Genomic DNA, 18,838 nt, shown 5'->3' on the forward strand with positions numbered 1-18,838 from the left:
GGGAAAGGGCAAGGCGAGCAATGGGGTGGATCCATCTGGCAAGCACAGAGTGATAGAGAATTTTTGCAGGGAAAGCTGATGGCTTTGAAGATGATTTTGCAGTCTGGGAATGGGTCTGTGCATCCCTTTGCCTGTCCTGGATGTCATGGGTGCCTCTGGGCATCAGCATCCCAAGATACCAGGTATGAGTGTGAGTAGTGGGTCCCCAGCATGAGGCAGTGCAGGGAGTCCCCAAAGTTCCCAGCAATGCAGGGCCAGTGAAGAGGCTGGGTGGTCAGGAGAGCTGGCCCAGCAGTGCTGCCAGCAGCAGGAGTGTCCCCAGCCCTGCGCCACGGTGCTTTCGGAGTGAGCAGTGGTTCCTTTTCCTGTTGTACTCGCGGAGGGCCATGGACAGGATGCATCTGCAGGAATCCCACAGCCCCAACCTGCACAGATCGTACTTTTCCTTTCTTCCCCTCCACCCCCTGGAGTTGTTTGCTAACAGGTCACCAGGCAGCACGTGAAGGGAGGCAGGGGGTTATTTCTGCCACCATCCTGCTTCCCCCAGCCCCGATGGTGAGGCACAGCATTGGCCAAGAGACTTCTGCCACCTTGGCACTTATTTAGTGGTTTAAGCAGAGGGACCATGCCAGTTTTAAGATCTAATTCAGTGCCTGCTGCAGCCAGCCCAGAGCTGGCCATGCCAGAGTATTGGGGATTATCTTTCTGCTTGCTGCCCCAGAGCACAGACAGGATGAGAGGTTTTGCTGTCCCCAGCCAGCCCTGTGCAAGCCAATATCTTCTGCATTTTGGGCTGAGCACTGTGGGGACACAGGCACCCCCAGCTGCTCCCTGGGACGATGGGCAGGGGAGCTGTGGCCATCTGGAGAGCAGTGTTTGCACTGGGATAAGTGTGTCCGGCATTAATAGGAAACGCAGCTTAGCAGACAGATTCCTTCCCCCGCCTCCTTTTTTTAATAAACCTTGTTACATTTTGAAGGGATTTTACAAAAAATGCGGTCATTTATTTTCACAGCTCCAGGGCACATTTTTTCTGTGTGACATCTGACGTCCCCTCCTCAGGGGAAGAGGAGGTTGGAGGCACATGGCGGGGTGTCCTCCATGGTGGCCAAGCACCACACAGCCCAGGGACCACAGTGACCCGTGTGTTGAGTGACAAGTGATGGCTGTGCTGCTGCTGTTGTTGTTGTTGAGGGAGAGGTGCCTGTAGGACAGGCCGTGGCAGGGGGACATACACACAGGAGGTGGCCAGGACTGCCCTTGGGCTAACGCTCCTTCGTGTGGGTGAGTGGAGGCGAGGCGGGAAATGGCGTGGTGGGGGAGATGGCTGTTGCCATGGGGGCAGCCATGGGGACACCACCTCCGGGGGGAGATGGCTGTCACCCTGCTGTTGCCATGGGGGCAGCCATGGGGACACCGAGCCGGCGCAGGCGGGAAGGAAGTGGAGAACAATTGGGGAGAAGGAGGCCGGCAGGCCGGGCCTGGCAGGGCTGGCGGTGCCGCTCCGCACGTCCCTCACTGCCCTGTTCCCCCAGAGCCTCTCCTGGTGCCACCGTGGCTTCTCCCTCATCATCCTGTCCCCCCAGAGCATCTCATGGTGGCACCATGGCTTCTCCCTCACCGCCCTGTCCCCCCAGAGCATCTCCTGTTGGCACCATGGCTTCTCCCTCACCGCCCTGTCCCCCCAGAGCATCTCCTGGTGGCACCATGGCTTCTCCCTCACCGCCCTGTCCCCCCAGCAGCCTCTCCTGGTGGCACTCTGGCTTCTCCACCAGCCTGGAACCCACTCATGCCACCCCTGTGGCTGAGAAGCTGGTGGCCATTAGTTGACTCCTGGGCCAGGGTTCCCCATAGAGAATCATTCCTAGAATCATTGGATGATTAAAGTTGGAAAAGACTTCTAAGTTCATTAGTTCCAGCCATTAACACAGCACCACTGTGTTCACCACTAAATCATGTCCCCATATGCCATATCCACATGTTTTTTGAACACTTCCAGGGATGGTGGCTCTACCACTACCCTGGGAAGCCTGTTCCAATGTCTGACTGCCTTTTCGGTGTATAAATTTTTCCTAATATCCAATATTAACCCTCCCTTGTGCAAGCTAAGACCATTTCCTCTCATCCTGAGGCTCTCAACCTGTAGTCCTCAGGTCATAGCTCTGGAGGAAAGGCGTTAGTTATAGCTGCTTGTGAAACACGTGGAGACACCACATCTTTGAGACCTCTCCAACACTGCCAGATCTCTCTGATACCTGGGTTTGAATGTTACAAGGCAAGGAAACAGACATACACAGAACACAGTTGCAAAAAACCTCATGTTTTTGTAGAAAGTCAAGCCAGCAGCATATTTTTGCATTCTTTTCTTCCTTAGCATTTAGCACCTACCTGAGTCACAGCCTCACATTCCATAACATTTTCCCCCTCTCTATTTCTGGTTAGTTTTCTTGTTTTTGCAGTCAACAAGACTTCTTTTGAATTATCTCACATCTCCAGAAGTTGGAGTTTTAAGATAAGGATCATGAAGTAATGACAGTTGGCAACACTGTGCTGACAAAAAACAACAGTAGTCTCTGAGGGTAACCGGTACTTCGAGATGTTTTGTCCATGAGGAGCTCACTCAGGTTGCATGTCTGGCATGCCAGAGATGCAAACACACAAAAAGTGCGACTCTCCCTGAAAAAAGCAGGAAGAAGAGCATGATAATGTTTAACTGCCTGTCCCTGAGCCTGGATAATTTCACTCCTGGAATGCCTGTTTGGTGGTACAGGGAAGGGGCTGCTGCAATCCACTAAGGTTGGTCCTACTCAGGTGACTGCACCTGAGAGTGCACCACAGGAGAAGGGCACTCCATGAATGCCTCTTTGCTCTGGAGAGCATCTCACACAAACACATTTGTGGTATCTGGGCATCCCTGATTTGTGCCTCTGATTACAGAAAGCTACATGTGTATGGAAAATCTCCTGCCAGACTCCTTCTGGTTAGCAGAGAGGATAATTTCAGAGCCCTAGTCCAAGCAAGCCCAGTATCATTCACCTGGTGAGGAATGGCTACAGTTGAATTCCCCAGTTTCTGGTTTTCCATTCTTTTTCTGGCTCTCATCCATGCTAGGGTGTCTATCAAAGCCCAGGGACTGTCTGGCCCTGGCCCGAGAGCTGCTCACTGGAGCCAGGAGGGCTGCAAGCAAATGTCTTGTGTCCCACTGAGCCAGCATTAGCTACCCTGTGGGAGCAGACCCCAGGGAGATCTTGGCTTCAGGAGCCTCTGTCCCTCTCTGGGCCCGTGGCACCAGGATCCCTGCTGCCCACAGCGCTGGGCCCAGGCTTGGGCATCTCTGCATCATCCCCTGTCTCCTTTCTCTCCACAGATCTGGTGAGCAGCTATTCTATGACCCCTCCTACTCTGAGCATCACCGAGGAGGAGCACGTCATCAACGCCAAGGACACGCTGACCATCACCTGCAGGTAGGCACCAGCAAGTGGGGCCCTGTCTACTCTTACCTGGTGAGGGTTGGAGCACCAGGCAAGGAGAGCCCACCAGGGACACCATGGCTGCAGTACTCCAGCAAATTAGCATGTCTGACTACAAACCTTCCACATGCCCCAAGTGTGAATTCATCTAATTAATTGAAAAAGAAGCAAAAGACATCTCAGAGGATTCAGTGATAACCTCTGCTCTAGTCTTTCAGAGAAGAAGAAAGATAAAGAAACATTTTGTGTGATTTGATAACTTTGCTATAAGCTCTTCAGCAAAACTGATCTTCCTGACTCTCCTTGTCTTTCTCTGATGTTGCTTATTCTCACCTCACTGGGGCCACTGAGATTGAAGTTCGGGTTTCTAAATCTAGTGGGACATTTGGGGGACACTGAGAAATACCCATGGGAGAAGGCAAGGCTGCAGTTAGTGGTAGTTATGAGAGGCCTCCAGCATTTCTAGGAAGAAGGGATTTAATGCTCTCCCTTCATATATGTGGGTGAAAAGAAGCCTCAGCCAGGCCAGGTGAATAGCTGTGAGAGGAGCTGGAGAATATCTGGTTGCTTTGGGCACTGTGGCTCTGAGAAGGTGGTGTGTCTGAACTGATTTATCTATGCTGGGACACTTGGCTGTGCATGTTTTCTGGACTGTCTCCTGTCTCAGAAAGCAGGAAAAAAACCCCCATAAACAAGTGAGAGAATTGCCCAAGGTCAATTTTCCTGGAGTTTCCCTTCAGCTGCTGAAAACAGATCCATGCTTGGGATCTGAATGCTGGGTCCAGTGGGGATTAAATTCAGCATGGGCCTCAGATGGGTGTTTCTCAGTGTTATATATAACCACAGAGCAATTACTGCAAGCACTTGGCTGGCATTGTGCTCATGTCTTGTCACAAACATATTTAACTTTTCCTGGAACAGATGGCATTGCTTTTCCTTTGTGAATCAGTTCATAACCAAGGGAGAAGGACAGAGGAAAGGTTGTTGATATTAATTACTGAACTGCTTTCACTTGGTCTGGGAATCTGAGTGGTTGTGGGCTTGTTTTAATCCAGTGACTTGAGGAGCCATCATGAGTGCTGAGATGTAGGAAATGTGTGAGTTGGAGATCTGTCCATGACTGTCCTGGGGGGCTGTGGTCAGCCACAGAGCCATTGTGGGAGCATAGAGGAAGAGAAGGGAGTTTGAGGATTCCACTGCTCTGCCATGGTACTTTTCCCCACAGAGGGATGTGGAAACTGACATTCTCTATTAAAACCTTGGAAGAGGTGAGACTCTCTGAGGATATTCTGAATGAGCTTAGAATCAGGACAGACCCTTTCTCAACAGGAGTCCAGAAGGGGACATAGAAAGCATTTTCAAGACTGTTGTCTGTAGATTGAGCCAAGTTTAAAGGACATACTGAAGTTAGAGGTGTGGTAAAAGAAAGTTTCTTCTGCAGCTGTGACAGACTGAACTGGCCAGCTGAAGAGCCCAGGACCATCTGCAAACAGCACTAAAACCCACATACCCTCTGCCCATATTGTTCTTTGGTTGTTCCTTGCCCCTGCATCCTGCTGTCCCAGATGTGCTCCCTGGGGCTGTGCTGTGTCCTTCACACCATCTGCAGATAAGTCTCAGTATCTCCTGATGGCTCAGAGCATTCCTCTTTTCCTTCTGAGCTCTCAGTCCTGTGTTCATCTGTCTTGAGGAGAGGACTTTGACTGCAGGACACTTATTCATTTGAATGAAGAGTAAATCTTTCCTGGTCTCTGGATCTCTAATTACACCCAGCTGCTTCTCCAACCTCCTCTGGACCATGGCCCACCCTGGGAAGACCTGGCTTGTGTTAATGGGAGCTGAAGGGAAAAACATGCAGACCACCAAGAGAACAGGCAAAGGAGAGGGTGGTGGGGCAGGGTAGGGCAGAAACAAATACAAAATCAAATCCAGGATTCAGGGATTTCCTGCTGAGCATCGTGTTGGAGGTGACTTCAGTTTGACCCTGGTCTTCCCTTGAGAGCAATGTCCTCTGGCTGCTCTTCGAGCTGCCCTGGAGCCAGGAGCACAGGCTTGCTTGAAGCAGTGCTCCAGCAGAAAGATGAGCTCAAAACCCCCGTGTGAGACTCCCTGGAGACCTTTCAAGCTTCACCCACCGAGCGTGAGAGCCATGCAGCCAACTGTGCTCTCAGGCTCCCTCGCAGCAGCCTGGATCTCAGACACCCCCAGCTCCTGCTGCACAGCCCACCAAGCCTCATTGGTGACCAGAGCCAGGCCATGGGACAAGCAGTGCCTCTGGAGCTGGGCAGGCTTAGCAGATACACAAAGGCACGACACACACACAAGGAGCCACCAGATACTGGGGCTCTGCTTTTGCAAATGCCATCATGTGCAGTCCTGTTCCCTTGTCACCCAGCACAAGGCACCCTTGAGAGGCCCAGACACAGCAGGGGACCAGTGCAGGAGCATTCCCCAAAACAGAGATTGTGCCAAGGCTGGCTGAGAGCCCATGGGATGTTTTGATCCAAGCATGTGGCAGAACAGGGGGAAGGGGCTGATGCCCAAATGGACAGTGCAGCTTTTATTAGCTCCCATTCCTAGAAGGAAAGAATATTGTGAATCTCTGCATTCATGCCCTCAGCAGCCTGCGTGGGGGGAAAGCAGAGAGCTTGTGCTGTTCCAGCTCATGAGCATTGGAGTAAATCCCACAGGAGCCAGCTGCACAACAGCAAAAACCTCTGGAGGAATCAACTTGGTCCTGTCTGTGCCATCCCATCCCATCCCATCCCATCCTGCAGGTGCTGGGCACACAGGTGGGGAGCAAACCAGGAAAAAGAAGGGCAAGGATGTCCTTTGCTGCCCAGTGACCTGTTCCCAGAGCTGACTCACAGATGTGCAAACCCATCTGTGGCAGAGAGGAAATATTTGACCCCGGAGCCCTCTTGGCTCCCATGGAGGAAATGAGCAGTGTGGCAGGGCTGAAGGAGCCTGAGGATTATGTGAAGCCCCACAACCACTGCTCCAGAGCAGTGTCCAGGAGCACACAACACCTGCTGATCTCTCCTACATGTGTTTGGCTGCTCTGAACATCCTCCATGGGGCTGAGGGGAATTTGGTTTATCCCAGCTAAGCCACAAAGCCACAACCAGCTTTGCCCATCATACCACGCATGGGAGTTTCAAAGAAGATTGAAGAAGAGTGGTGCCAACTCCAACATCTCCCTTGAAGTGCATCTATCCTGAAAAGATTGAGGAAAACAGTTGTGGAGAAGACTACAGTGCATTTTTTTTTCCAGCTGGCATCAGCAGGCTCCATTGCCAAGAGGCAAATTACCACTGAGCTGAAAGAAAACAGCTTGGGAGTAAATCTTGGAAGGTGGCAGAGAGGAGAGAAGGAACTGTCCAAAACTGCTGCTTGGACCCTTCCCCAAATGCAGGGGGTAGATTCAGAAATAAATCCACGTGAGCCTGGCCTACCCTCATTCCTGCCTTCTTCTGGTGCTCTTAACACACCAGTGACACTAACTTGGACTCACAGTAATGCCCACACCTTCTGTGTCCCCCCAAGCCTAAGGACATATGAAAGGAAATGAAAGCACATCTGAAAGGAATGCTTGTGCTGAGCTGCCCATGGGCTGGTTGGCATTGGCCCATCCATGTTTATATAAATATGTGTCACTCAGCTACTGCAGGCCTCAGTGGTTAATGGAACAAGTGGATCTGATAATGTGTGAAAATCCCAGTGGGTAAACAAACAGAAAGAGGAAACACTGGAGACTTTCACAATTACCCTCCTGCAAGTGGAGTGCCAAAAATGCCTGGTCTGAAGCTGTCAGCTCTGGGCTGAAAGCGGGGACAGCCCCATGGTCAGTGCCAGTGCTGTGGGGCTGTGGACACAGCAGCAACAGCTGTGGCAGAGGCCACCAGGTGGTTCAGTGATCAGTTTCACTGTTATTTTCTGTGTGCATGAATAGGATGGGAAAAACTCAAAATTCAGTTCCTATTTTTATTGAAGTGTTCATGAGACTCTGGTACTTGGGAGAAGCTTGCCTCTGCTTCATGAACACAAGCTGCCAGAGCTGTACTTACAGTTCTGCCTCAGGCACTGATGGCATTTTTAGTGAAAGCAGAAGTTTGAGCTGGGTAAGAGGGGCTGTGTGTCTGTCCCCAGGGGCTTGTCACTGCCTCCAGAGCCCTTGTGCTTGGCAACACGGGAAGAGTGCAGCACATTCTCTCCAAACTCATCTGCAGCGAGCTGGAAGAGAGCAAAGTCTGCTCTATCCAGGGAAGATAAATCAGCTGCTGAAGACAAACACAAAGGGGCAGGTCTTTCCCTCATTAGACAGAAATCCTGTCCTCGTTGCATCTGAGCCATTGTGCCCTCTCTTCCTCCTCACTGTCCCTTTCTGTCTAGTGATGGTCACAGTCTGCCTGTGCTTAAAAGCATCTGCCCATGGAGCTGCCCTGGCAGAGGTGCTGCATGTGCCAACACGTCTATTCCCAGCTTGCATAATAGATGAACCCAGTTTCCCCTCACAGAGCTGATGGTGCTGACAAAAGGCCATTTTTACCCCACAGCTGTCTCTTATGATGTCTTCTTTTCTCCCCTGTTTCTTCTTTTTTTTTTTTTTTTTTTTTTTTGCACGTGCTTAAGTGACTTTCAGCTATTTGGCAAACTTTCAAGTGGGGGTTAGGCCTTCCTCTGAAAGGGGCTCTGATTTCACAGAAGGAAACTTCCAGTGTGGAATAAAAGCTTGTTTTGTTTGTAGTAAACAAGTGCAGTTATAACAAGCTACGGTGGCACGTGTGTGCACATGCAAGGTCCCTCTCTGGAGATCCTCAGCTATATATAAATACACACGTGTGTGTTCTGTCTGGGGCTTTCTGGAGTTCCTGGACTTTTCTGTCTGTCCTTGGGCTGCTGGTGAACAAGCTTTGTGGTCATGCCATCAGAGAGGTGTCTGCAGCCCAGGGTCTCTGCAGAGGTGGGAAGGGGAGGCAGCCCCAGGCCAGCTGGGGTTTTGAGGGGCTGCAGGGTGCAGAGCAAGGGGAACCCCCTCCCACAGCAACGGGGAAAGGAAACAGCTGGCAGCTGGCCAGAAGGCAGTCAGCTGAGCCTCCTCTTGTTTTTCCCTTGCTGTCTTTTATCCCTGACTCCCTCCTGCTTTTCTCTTTCTCGCTTTCTTTCCAGTCTGCTCTCCTTCCCCCATTCTTCTTCCCACTCCATTCATCACACAATGAGCCCCAGCCAGCAGCTACGCTGAGCCAAGGGAAATCATCACATCCATGTGTTTCCCTAATAGCTCTGGACCCTTTTAATAACGAGAGGGAATAGAAAATAAATGGAACCTTTCCCCCAGGGCCCTGTGTGTTTCCCTGTCCTGGCATTCATACCAGCAGGACAGTGCCATGGGACAGATGGGCCTGCTTGTGAGGAGGCTGATATCTTACAGCTTAGCATAGCCAGAGAGGTGGCCTGGGGAAGGGATGAGCCTTTGCTTGCCCAGCACTTAGGGAATCTGGTTGCCATTTCTTTGTGCCTGTTTTTTCCCTTGGAGGATGGCCATTTCTCCAGCTTCAGACCCAGACTGGTGGCTGGCTGGGTGCAGGTGTGCAGAGAGTCACACATAGCAATAAAACCACCATACTCAGCCCAAAGCTAATGCTGCTTTTCTTTTTCTGCCCCATGTCTAGAGGCCAGCACCCTTTGGAGTGGTCGTGGCCAGGAGGCAAGGTGGATCCTGCTGGGAAGGAGGAGACTGAGCTGGTGGCCTCAGCAGCCCCCAGCAGCGGCCGGGCAATCCAAGAGGAAGAGTGTGAGGGGACCAGCACCAAGCCCTACTGCAAAGTGCTGCTGCTGCCAGAGGCACAGGCGAACCACACGGGTTACTACCGCTGCTACTACAAGTACATTGAGGCCAAAATCGAGGGCACCACAGCAGTCAGCACCTACGTGTTTGTGAGAGGTAAGAGCTGCCACTGCTGTGCACCTGCAGGCTGGGAGCCTCGGGGCAGCCAATGCACCAACATAATATCTGAAAGATTCAACATCTCACTGTGCCTCCCAGGGCAGAGTGTGGCTGCTGCAGCCTGGGGAGGGGGCTGAGGGCTGGTTCCATGCAATTGCAAGGGACCAATATCCGTCCATGGCGGCAGCGCCTGGGATTCAATTATGTCCCATCCCGGGGGCATCGCTCCAGCCAGGCTGGAATGCAGGAATTCAAGGAGAGAGAGCCTCGCCTCAGAGACACTCCAGCACTAAAAAAAGCACAGGAGTTATCTTCTGGGCAGCTTGGGGCTCCCTGAGGTGCTGGTGGCCAGGGGTGGTAGTGTTTCATAAAGCTGAGACTGAGAGGGAGAGGATGAGTGGTACAAACACTCCATGTGCAGCCTGTTCCCAGACCTGCTGCTGGCCTGAGCTGCTCCACAGTGACAGATCCAGATGCCCCTCTCCACATTGTGCAGGGGCAGCCCATGCAGGCAGGGTTATGAGGTGTATTTTGGCAGAGGAGGGATGTTCACCAGGCATGGGGCTGGACCCTCAGCTTAGGGAGTGGCTGCGGGGCCAATATTCAGCATCTCCGTGTCCCACGGGTTCCTCCTCTGTCCTCTCCCCCACTGCTCACAGCAGGCTCCAGCAAGATAAATGAACTCTGTCCCCTGGAAACAGTTGGCTGAGCTATTTCTCTTTCCGCCTCCATTTATTAGTTGGTGCAGTTGTCATGAGCCAGGCAGGTCATGACATATAAGATGCATTTTTCAGAAGTCCCAGGGCAAAGCCAATTTTGCCTCTGCAGCTATACAGAGAAAAATGCAGGGGCAAATCAGAAAAGCTGGGCAGCTGTTGGAGAGGAATTGAAGTCTATTTAGCAATTGCTTCCTCTTTCTGTGGGCTGTGCTGCCCACCCTAAAACAGGACAGAGCCTGCCTGGATTTCAGACATCTGTGAGTTGGACAGGGGTGTTCAGACACTCTAGAGGGCTATATCAGGACAGAGGCAGAGAGCTTCTTAAATACACTGAAAATGAGTACAACCCCACCAACTCACATGCAGGAAGTGCTTTTGCAAGAACTGATTTTCTTTGTGATCCAACAAACATCACTTTGCCCGCTGATCCACCATCTCTCACCTCCAACCTCTGCAGCTCAGGAGCTGCTGTTCTGTTTACCAAAGAGGGCACATGGTGCAGGTTGGGGGCAATAAATCCCACACTGTCAGGGCCCATGGGACTCACAGTGCCTGTGGACAGTGAGCGTGCAGCAGATCCTGCCAACAGCTCGCAGCACTGCTGTGCACATGGCTGCACAGCACATGTTCATACTCAGTCCAATCAGGCTGTCCCCTCTTAGGGTTATCAAGCATCTAGAAAACCTCAGAATCTGCCCTTCCAGACAGGCTTTCAGGCAAGAGAAGGGACATGTCAGGAGAATTCAGGCATATGGTAAGCACAGCCACTGCAGAACATTCAGATAAAGCCTGTTCCTGCTGAACTGGGCTGCAATGTGAGACTGTCCCTGGAGAGCTTGGAAGGGCTGATGTAAGTGTTGGGGATGTTTGGAGACAGGATGATCAGACCACAGGTTTATCCATCAAGCTCATTTCTCATGTTAAGGGCTTGGTGAAATTTCCAGAAACAGAATACCTGTGCTTGCTGGAAAAATGGGTTCTTCTGTATTTTACCTGCAATTCAGTGGTCAAATGAACTCTCCATGCATGTGTCTCCCTCCCATGCGTCTGGTTAGGTGTGTATTTTATTACAACTACAGATAGCTCTGTAGACACAGAATGCCTCATCAGGGTAGGACAGGCTATGCACAGCCCACATCTCATAAAGCTTAGCCTGTATTAATAAAGAAGATGCTAAATTATTCCCATCCGACTCATTAAGGCAGTCTTAAGGAAATTTGTGATGTTGTCAGAGAGGGGAGTTAGTGCATGAATCACAAGCTCACTGGCAGCTGGACCAGCCCAGTAAATCAGTTCTTGACTGCCATCTGAACTTGAAGGGGACCTCAAAGTCTCTCACCTCTGACAGCTCTGCAGCTCCTCCTTCTCACATGCCCAGGGTTTGGGAGAGGAATGAGGAACTTCTTCACACTGGGAAACAAATCTGTGGTTTCAGAAGTCAGCAATCTTGTGGCAGCAAAAAAACCCCAGAAGATAAAGAAGAACTCTCTGGGCAATCCATGTTTTCTTAAGAGGTGACCAATACAGTTTCTTAAGTGTGGGTTGTTTCACCTACTCTGTAGAAAAAGTGCTCCACATAGAGGAGAGGCCTTTGCAGCATGACTATCACTGAAGCAGCAGCTTTACAGATCAAAAATGAAAGGTTTATGCACTTAACAGTGGGAACACTGGGTTGGATTGGGTTGAGCACAATGTGATGTGAACAACAGAATCCCCAAATGAGGATCATTTCCAAATTCAGCTTTGATTTGTCCCTTTAGATTGGTCTCTTTAGGGGTTGGGTATCAGAGGGAAAGAATCTCATATTGGACAAACAGTTGTCTTCATGCTACACTCCATTGAAATCAATGGTTTGGCTGAAACACAGGTGAATAAAACTAAATGTAGGCCATTGGGATAATTTGGTCTGATTTCAGTGTACCAAAAGCTGTAAAATCTCCCCTAGTAAGGACTCTGAGGCAGCTCAGTGTCTCCCAGATGCGGATCCATCACCCCCTTATAAAGCCCCCTTCTCCCACAGGGAAATTTCCATTAATAAAGCCAATCATGACCATGTGCTGGGCATTTGCAGAGGAGAGATGCTGGCAACACCAGCATTGAGACACCAGGAACCAGTCTCTATTCAGAGCATCCTGTGAGAGCAGGATTCCTGTGGAAAAGGGCAGGCAGGGACTGATAGTAAAGAATAAATCATCTGTCACTGAGGCCACCAAGCAGTCTCACAATTCCCTGTGTCTTCCAATTTTGTCTTCATCCCATTTACTCAGCCTGGGTCACTGCTCTGCACAGAGTTTGGTGTAACATCCCCAGCCTTGCCAAGTCATTTCATAATGGTTATTTCTGGGTGGTTTTGCTCTTCCTGTCAATATTTGTGCTTGCAGCAGTTGGGGGGCAGTGGGGTGGCAGCCCTGGAAAGCTCAGCTCGTGTGTTTATCTGCCGGCCGGGATTCTGCAGGATGACATCTGCATTCCAGAGCGCCGCGGATCACTTCCTCGCCCGGCAAGGTCGCGCTGCCAGCCCTGCGCGGGGACACAGCCACCAGCTGGGCAGGCGCCGAGCCCAGCACACCACACACTGCTCTCTCAAAGGGTCAGGCTCGGGCACAGACCGTGAGGGCTGCAGGAAAGGGGAGGTCATTTCCCGCGCTGCCCAAATGTCACACAAGTGTCGCTGCGCTGGTGCCGTGTTTGGTGCGGAGGAGCCGGCTGGCTTTGCATTCCCATCTCCAGGTGTCTCCTCTGACCGTCACACGTGGCAGAACAGCTCAACACCACTCCCTCTGAAAAGCTTGTGCTGTGTTAAGGAAATTCAGAAAGCCTCCTTTTCTATTGGTGGTTGCCTTTTCCCTGTTTTTTTCTTCTTTTTTAGTAGTTGTTCTCTTTGTATCTTTTCTACAGATTTTGAACAGCCATTTATCAACAAGCCAGAGACTCTCCTCATCAGCAACAAGGAGAACACCTGGGTACCATGTCTCGTGTCCATCCCAGACCTTAACGTCACACTGACCTCGGTGAGAGCTCAGCTCCTGGGAGGCTCTGCACTGAGATGTATTGCATTTGTTCTGCATTTGTAATTGCCTGAGTGGAAGCATGACAGGCACTGCCAGGAAAGGAAAATGCATGGGATACATTTTCCATGGAAAGTACAAGCCACTGGCTTCCTTGTTTTATTTGCTGGTTGTCCAGTTCCCTTGGGCAGATCCCACGGGTTTCCTGCCAACCTTGCTTCTCTTCCCTGGAGCTCTATGAAGCAAAACAAAACTTTGTTTTAAACCCGTTTCCCCACAGCATCCCCTGTTTGCCTCATCTCTGTGATCTACACCCCTCTAGGTGGTCAGCATCCCCACAAGGAAGGAGGCTGCAGCCCTGGGGCTCATGACTAAAAACAGCTCTCTTATCAGTTTGCTTTTGCTTTTGCTTTCCCCCCACCTCTTTTTTTTCTTTTTTTTTTTTTTTTTTTTTACAATGCAAATACATCCTTCCAGGATGAGTGTTACTATTGTACAAAGGCCTCCAGGGACACTCTGGGGGCCAGGGGCCTTTCCCTTGCCCGGGAAGGACACTACCCAAGGTCAGCACTCATCCCAGTGGGGCTGATGTTTGGGACATCAGCATCAGTTTCCTTAGCTATCTCTAGAAATTTCCATTCCTGGAAGTCTCTGGCCCATTCTGCAGACGGGGAGGCTCATGGTGCAGGATGCAGCTCCTTGGGGTAGAGGGGAGGCCACGATTCCTAGATGGCAAACCCTTGGTGGGGCGAGGACAGGAGGCCAGCACAGCATGGGGCTGCATCATTTCTTCCCACAAAAGAGATGTGTTAGCCAGCATAAAGCCTGGGAGGGGAGGAGTGGAAATATTGTTACCCTCTGATTTCAGTTGGCAAAATGTTGATTTTTCCAGCAAAATTTCTTCATCCACCCTGACGGGAAAAGCACTTTCTGGGACAACAAGAAGGGAATGCAGGTACCCACACACTTGATCAGGGACTTATTGTATGTCCACTGTGAGACTGTAATCGACAAGAAGGTCTTCAAATCCAATTTCTTCATCATCCATATAGCAGGTGAATATTTGGGAAGGTTCAGGGGAGCAGTTTGGGTGGCTCTGAAGTCCACCAGTGTGGCTCATGAGATTGTTATGGTCCTCTCTAGCTACACAGACTCTGCGTGGTGCTTATATCTCTTCTACTGTGTATTGGACAGAGATACACCATGCAGCAGGAGGTCATTCCCAAACCTCCTGTAAATGCACAGTCTGAGTCAAAGAGTTAACTAGATCAGAAATCTCTTTTCATTCCCTCTTCTGCATCAGGGAGTGAGCTGTATGACATGCAGCTGTATCCCAAGAAAGCCATGGAGCTGCTAGTGGGAGAGAAGCTGGTCTTGAACTGCACAGTGTGGGCTGAGTTCGACTCTGGCGTCCAATTCCACTGGACTTACCCTGGCAAACAGGTACCAGCAAGCCAAGCAGCTCCCCATGCACTGAACTGTGGCCCTCTGAGTCACCCCCTCCTGACCCTTCATTGTTCTTCTTCACATCATTGGCAGGGCTCTGCTTCATACTCCTAACCATGCTATGCCCTGGACCTCTTGTCAGAGTGTTCTCCCATTTTTTTTTTCTCCTGCAGCAGAAGGCAGACAGAATGAAGACCCCTTTTCCTCACAGAAAGCTCCCTTCCTGCCAAGGTGTTACTGCTCTGGCGTTCTTGAGAAAACACTGGCTTCACTTTCACTAGTGCAAATCCAGAGCAAATTTGATAGGTTTAAAATGAACTATTCTAATCATAGAGCCCTTGTTACCAAGAGCCTGCAAAGTGGTCCCTTCCCCACTGTGTTTTCCCCCTCTTGTATCCTCTGGCTTTTTTGCATGGTGTGACAGGGGAGTCCCTTGAGAACACCACTCAATTCATGGAGCTCCCAGCCTGGTTCCTGGGCTACAAGAGCAAACCATGCTAGAGATCTGAGCCCAGCCTCAGGCAGTCAGTACGCAGAACATGTGCCCTTCCACCCCTGAGGATGGCAGTGAGTTGTGCAGAAACCTGCCCAGGTAGAGGCAAGTACTGAGCATCAGGAACCACAGCTGTGAAGGGCCCATCCTCACAGCCTCATCCCACTGCTGTCTTTCATCCCCTTCTCTCTGTCACCTCCCACAGACGCAGCGAGCAGTGATCGACTCTGGGCGCCGGACCCTGCAGACACACACAGAGCTCTTCAGCAGCCTGACCCTTCACAATGTCAGCCAACAGGACCTGGGAAAGTACACCTGCACTGCCACCGGTGATGCCAGGATGCTGGAGGAGAGCACTGATGTCATTGTGCACGGTATGGCACTGCCAGTGCCCTGCAGAGCCACAGCCAGAGCCCAGCTGCAGCAGAGCCAACCCCTCAACCCCTCACTGCTTGGGCAGAGTGGCTCCTGAACCTCCCTCCACTCTGCTTTAGTGAAACCCAGCCCTCCTCCAGCCCCTCAGCCTCCTGTGTCCCAGCACCACTCTGGGAGCAGAGTCACATTCAGCAAAGTCCCAAAAGGGAGGGAGAGAGATGCCAACACCAAACTGGCCCAAATGCAGTGGAATGGCAGGACACACTCATCTTGCAGCCCTATGGCAAATGCAGTGCCCCTGTGGCATGGCTGGCCTGAGGGACACCAGCTGCTTTGGGTGGTCGTTTCTTGGCAGCAGAAATTCTCAGGGCAGCCCAGCCTTCCTGCATTCCCAATGGTTCCCATGAAGGAGACAGGAGCTGCCAGGATCTCAGCTGCATTGTCATAACACCCCCATGTCCTTGGTCGTTTCTGCTGGGCCCTGTGGAGAGCAGCAGAGCTTTGTGACACCCTGTCTCTTTGAGTTCTCCTCCATGGTCCCTTTTTTCCTTGCAGAAAAGCCCTTCATCACTGTGGAGTGGAGGAAGGGCCCAGTGATAGAAGCCACTGCAGGAGATGAAGCTGTGAAGCTGCCAGTGAAAGTTGTGGCTTATCCCACACCAGACTTCCAGTGGTAACTCACCTTTCTTAGCTTGAGCCACCATCTCCTTTCCTCCTTTCCTCTGTCAATTGGGGAAGCCTAGCCTGGCTTCCTTGCTAGGTCCCTCTGTCACCAAGATTGTCACAAATGTCACTTTTTTCCACCCATGGGGGCCATTTCTCCCATGTCCTGGCTCTCAGCTGCACAGCCTGGCTTGGCAGCTCTGCACAGTTCCCACAGGAGCTGTCCCTCTTGTCCCTCTGCTGTGGCAATCCTGCCCAGAGGAACAAGGTAGTGGGATGGGTTGTGCACCTCATCATGCTGCACTTCCATCAGAGCTGACTGGAGATGGGAGCTTTGCACCCACTCACTGCTCAGGCAGAGCTACAACACCCCCAACCCCACACACATCCATAGCACACAATGTGCAGACCCATCACCTGGTCCAGGGAAGGCCCAGGGGTCTCTCCAGAGAGGTCCTCAGTGCTAGCAAGGGGCACCTTGGCTGCACTCTTGTGGGGACCAGCAAACCCTTTGCCCAGCTGCCAGTGGGACACTTCCTCCCCATGGCTGCATTTTCTCTCTGCCTCCCTGCAGGTACAAGGATGGAAAGCTAATTCCCAAGCAATCTCAATCTTCAATGCAGATCAAGGATGTGTCGGAGCAGCATGCTGGGACTTACACGCTGGTTCTGAGGAACAGGCTGGCAGGGCTGGAGAAGCACATCAGCCTCCAGTTAATTGTCAATGGTAAGGGGGGGCTGGAGCTGGGGGAGAGTGCTGAGCCCGTGGTCCCAACCTTTGGGCTGCTCCAAGACCAAGTCCCATTGCTGTCTTAAAGCAGTTGGTACCTACACCACCTCTTCCTCCCCCATGGCACAATTTTGTTCCTGGCTCCCTCACTTTGGGCAGGATATGTCATTGCTCAGGGACCACTTCCCAACTGCAGCTGGAGATGCTGCTGAGGGTGACCCTGACTGATGTGGACTTGAGAGCAGGGCAGCTGCCACACAGATAAAGTCTTGATTGGAGTAGTTCCTGTGGGTGGGAAGTCCCTATGGAGTTTTCCCACAGCTGGTCCCAGTCATGCAGGAAACAGATGCCAGCTAAAAAAGTGCTAGAAGGGCACTGCTGCCTGGAGATGTGTCTCCAGCAGGCTCTGTGGCCCTGTGTTTTGAGCCCTGCAGCATCCAGACAGTTCCACTCACCAGAGAAGGGAGAAACTACGTCCCTTGAATCTGCTGTGCCTGGCAGGCCTGAGCTGCCCTGAGAGCCAGAGCTGTAGTGCCCAGGCTGTCCATAAACGGGCCTGGGGAGGGCTGTGCCAGGCCTGGGGATGCAGTGCCTGAGCCTGCAGCTGCTCACAATGTCACTCTGATCCTTGCAGTTCCTCCACGTATCCATGAGAAGGAGGCCTCTTCCCCAAGCATCTACTCCAAGAGGAGCCCCCAGGCTCTCACCTGCACTGTCTATGGCATCCCAGCACCAGAGGTGATCCAGTGGCAGTGGAGGCCATGGATGCCCTGTCGGATGTTCTCCCGGCGCAGCCTGTAAGTGCCATTTCCTCCAACACTTGTGTCTTGTCAGGCCACCCTCGTGGTGCTATGGGCTTCTTGTGACCATGGCTGTGCCCCCAACCATGTCTCACTTTTGCTCTCCCACCCACAACATGGCACCTTGTGGGAAGGCAGAGTGTCTCCAACACTTGTTGTCCATGTGGAAGTTTTGCCCAGGCTGGCTGGTCCCAGACACCCACAGTTTGCACAGCATCCTCTGCATCCTCAGTCACCTGCATCTGTCAGTGGATGTCCATGGCCCAGCCACACCTCACAGCACCTACAATGAAACCACTGATCACTGTGCTAATGGGGAAACTGAGGCAGATTGCAGGAGGAATTGTCACAGCCCCTTGGTAAGACCTCAGGACAGCAGCTGGGGTTCACACCAATCCTGCCCTGAGGTCCCTGTGGTTTTTTTGTCCTTTCTCTTCTCCTGGGAAGCAAAAGTGCTCATAGGCAGCTGCTGCTTGTGGGGAAGAATTGCTGAACCCTGGGGCAGTGCCAGATCTCTGCCAGCTGCTGGGATGATTTGCCAGCAGGGCAATAGGCAGGCAGGAAGGGTGCATGCCCACAGCCTGTGCCCTGGGAAGCTGAGGCAGCATCAGGCAGGGCTGCAGGGGCATTTTTAATGACAGTCTCACTGGAAGAAGGAAAAGGATGCTGGGGAGTCATAGCCAGAGCAGTCAGGGTGGAGGACATCAGGGTGCCTGGAGGAAGCCAGGTCCTGCAGCTCTGTGCAGGCTTTTGCCAAGCCAGGGACACCAGAGTTTCCATTGCATGCAAGTGCACTGTGGCCCTCTCAGGAAGCAGAGGGGCCCATGAATTATGAGCACTGTCTCCCAAGGCCACCATATTTCTGCCTAGCACAACTCCAGAGGATGCAGGAGGCTTCTTTCTAGCTTCCTGTTGTTTACACAGCTCACCAGCGTGTTTGCCCCACCAAGTGCTCTGTCCCACACTGCCAGCACACACCTTTGCTACAGCTCCTGGGACCTCAGCTCCCCTCTGCTTCCCTGTCACTCAAAGCCTCTCCCTTCTATCCCAACACACACTTTTGGGCACATCCTCCCACCTTCCACCCCAACCCATGTTTCAAAAGCACCCTGCAGGCTGCAGCACCCCAGGTCCCTGACAGATTTGGCCACATCTCCCCACCCATCTGTCTCAGCCTGAAGAGGTGCC

At 51.9% G+C, this 18,838-nt stretch overlaps 1 protein-coding gene across 3 annotated transcripts in view; it reads left to right on the forward strand.

Moving 5' to 3' along the window:
* The window catches only part of FLT4 (fms related receptor tyrosine kinase 4), a 57,972-nt gene that overhangs the window by 18,093 nt on the left and 21,041 nt on the right, over window positions 1-18,838 (forward strand). For all 3 annotated transcript variants that reach the window (XM_074552006.1, XM_074552005.1, XM_074552007.1), the window contains exons 2-10: window positions 3,368-3,464; window positions 9,143-9,414; window positions 13,035-13,147; window positions 14,037-14,199; window positions 14,448-14,587; window positions 15,289-15,457; window positions 16,014-16,131; window positions 16,696-16,847; window positions 17,485-17,647. In XM_074552006.1, coding sequence (XP_074408107.1) covers window positions 3,368-3,464; window positions 9,143-9,414; window positions 13,035-13,147; window positions 14,037-14,199; window positions 14,448-14,587; window positions 15,289-15,457; window positions 16,014-16,131; window positions 16,696-16,847; window positions 17,485-17,647 — 1,387 coding nt within the window. The remainder of the gene's footprint in view (window positions 1-3,367; window positions 3,465-9,142; window positions 9,415-13,034; window positions 13,148-14,036; window positions 14,200-14,447; window positions 14,588-15,288; window positions 15,458-16,013; window positions 16,132-16,695; window positions 16,848-17,484; window positions 17,648-18,838) is intronic.

This window comes from Zonotrichia albicollis, chromosome 15 (genome assembly GCF_047830755.1).
Source record: "Zonotrichia albicollis isolate bZonAlb1 chromosome 15, bZonAlb1.hap1, whole genome shotgun sequence".
Lineage (NCBI taxonomy): Eukaryota > Metazoa > Chordata > Aves > Passeriformes > Passerellidae > Zonotrichia > Zonotrichia albicollis.